This window comes from Mandrillus leucophaeus, unplaced genomic scaffold, assembly GCF_000951045.1.
Source record: "Mandrillus leucophaeus isolate KB7577 unplaced genomic scaffold, Mleu.le_1.0 Scaffold142, whole genome shotgun sequence".
Taxonomy (NCBI): Eukaryota; Metazoa; Chordata; class Mammalia; order Primates; family Cercopithecidae; genus Mandrillus; species Mandrillus leucophaeus.
The window spans coordinates 4,279,237-4,281,657 of NW_012101388.1; the positions used below are offsets into that span (position 1 = coordinate 4,279,237).

The window sequence follows — 2,421 nt, forward strand, 5'->3', positions numbered from 1 at the left end:
ACCACTGCACTCCAGCCTGGGCGACAGAGTGAGATTCTGTCAAAAATAAATAAATAAAAAATAAAAATGACGCTCCATGAAAGAAGTGGCAGTTTAGCCCTCGACGTAAGCAGCTGCTTAAGGGCTTTTGTTCCAGGCAGTTGTCCCCCTCTGGAATGCAGTGCCGCGGGAGCGCACTGGGCGTGTTCTCATTTGTCACACAGAGTATTAAGAAGACATGTCCTCGAGGGTTGCCATTTAACAAAATGATGAATTTTGCTGCTTTATCAAGAGGATTTTAAAGCAAAACTGACACTTTTTGATTTTTAAAAGAATTTTAGAACTTGTATTTTCTTTGTGTATTCTTTATTACTGCAAGTGTGTGTGGTAGTACCGATGACAGTGACTCCTAGTACAGTTTGGTCAGAACACCGTGGTTTTAGCCCGTGTCTGCAGTTTGGCAGAGGCAAAACTGTATTTCCCATACATCACACTGTGGAAAAGAGAATGAATGTCTTAGTGTTATTAGGACAATCATTTGTCCTCCGGGGCCCGCAGGGCTCCGTGGACTCACTTGTTGCGAACTGCCCATCTGCCAAGGCCCTGCGTCCATTTCTGAGTGCTGCTCAATGCTTTGTGACCGTTTTATCTCACTTAAAGTGAACGAGCACACTCCACTGTTTCTGATGCGTCGGACTGATTTCTGTCTACATTACTAGGATTCCCTTTTTCTCGTCTTTTCCTTCTCTTTTAGCAAGGAAATTTCAACAGTTCCCTTGGCTCAGATGGGTACATGCTCTCGGCCCTGACCTGTGGGATGGCTCCAGTAACTTCTATTACTGAGGGGCTCCAGCAGGTAAGCTCTGCCCAGGCTAGCAGTCAGATAGGCCGATGGACAAGAGAAAAACTGCCTTTCATCAAACCTTGATGAGAAGAGATTAAGGGAAAACGGAGTAACTTTATTTAGAGAATGTATTTTTATTGAGCTATCAACTTTCCCTCTTCCTCCCCCGGGAATGAGTAAATAGGTTAAAGATATAACTTCAGGAATTTAGACTGGCAAGAAGTCGTCAGTGCTGGGCCTTATAAAAGCTTTATCCTGATGGTATCAAGGAGCCACTGAATGTTTTCATGCAACATATAGTAACTGGTGTGGAAAATGGGAGGGTGCACTCAAACGCATCCAGGGGGCCTGGGCAGGGGGTTGCAGACCATAGTGGTTGCAGGGACTGTGCTCCTCCCTCAGGAGCAGATAGAGAAATAAAACACCGTCTGTGTTGAGGTGTTAACCTGGATTTTCACCTAAGAACCAGTGCTCCAATGTGTTTTGAAAAATGAAATACTCCTAGAGTAAGGGGTGGCCTTGCTTAAAAAGTCCTGAGATATTAGACTAGAAAACCTTTTCTAGGTGAATCAGGTCATACACAGCTAAATTTAGTGAGATACAAATCATGGATTAAACACAGTTGCTGCGCTTATGGAATTTATTATTTTGTCCAAGATACACAGTTAGTGTTTCATTGGCGTGCTAGGTACTGTACTTGCTCATGGGGAATCAGATGGAAGGCGACCTCTCCAGCTTCAGGGGCTTGCAGTCAAGTGGAACGCACTGACCATAAAGGTGATAGTAGTCCGGGCGCGGTGGCTCACGCCTGTAATCCCAGCACTTTGGGAGGCTGAGGTGGGTGGATCACTTGAGATCAGGAGTTCGAGACCAGTCTGGCCAACATGGTGAAACTCTCTTTCTACTAAAAATACGAAAATTAGCTGGGCATGGTGGTGGGTGCCTGTAATCCCAGCTACTCGGGAGGTTGATGTAGGAGAATTACTTGAACCCGGGAGGTGGAGGTTGCAGTGAGCCGAGGTCACGCCACCGCACTCCAGCCTGGGCTACGAGGGCAAAACTGAGTCTCAAAAAAAAAAATAAATAAATAAATAAAAAATAAAAGATGATAGTAGTGTAGTGTAATGTAGTAAGGATTACAATAGAGGGAATGTTCTAGAAAGACAAAGCCATGGGATGGTTGTTAACAAGTACTAAGTTCTGTGCAGTTGACCACATTCAGACTTATATAAATGACTTAGCTGTTGGTTTTCCTCAGGGTCTTTCCCAAGCCCTCTTTTCTTTTCACTCTGTAATATACCTACTGTCTTGCCATTCTCTTAGAGGCTGACACTGTTAGATGTAAGCTCTTTGAGGACGGGGCCCACGCCTCTTGTTTGCCATTGTATGCCTAACAGCCAGTGCCTGGCACTTAGTAGGAACTCCAGAATACCTGAGCTGAACGAATGCATGAATTCTTTTATTTTTTAATTTTTGGGCTGGCATGGTGGCTCACACCTGGGGTGTTGTCCCGGACTCCCCTGCTTCTGTCCCTCACATCAGAGATCATTGTCACCCTTGTCACTCTGTTCTTCAGATGCTTCCATTCTCTGCAGTTC

The 2,421-nt window shown here is 45.0% G+C and overlaps 1 protein-coding gene across 1 annotated transcript in view; it reads left to right on the forward strand.

Moving 5' to 3' along the window:
- KDSR (3-ketodihydrosphingosine reductase) overlaps window positions 1–2,421 on the forward strand; it is a 51,071-nt gene that overhangs the window by 39,891 nt on the left and 8,759 nt on the right. The window contains exon 9 of the mRNA XM_011974170.1: window positions 734–835. Within this exon, the coding sequence (XP_011829560.1) occupies window positions 734–835 (102 nt within the window). The remainder of the gene's footprint in view (window positions 1–733; window positions 836–2,421) is intronic.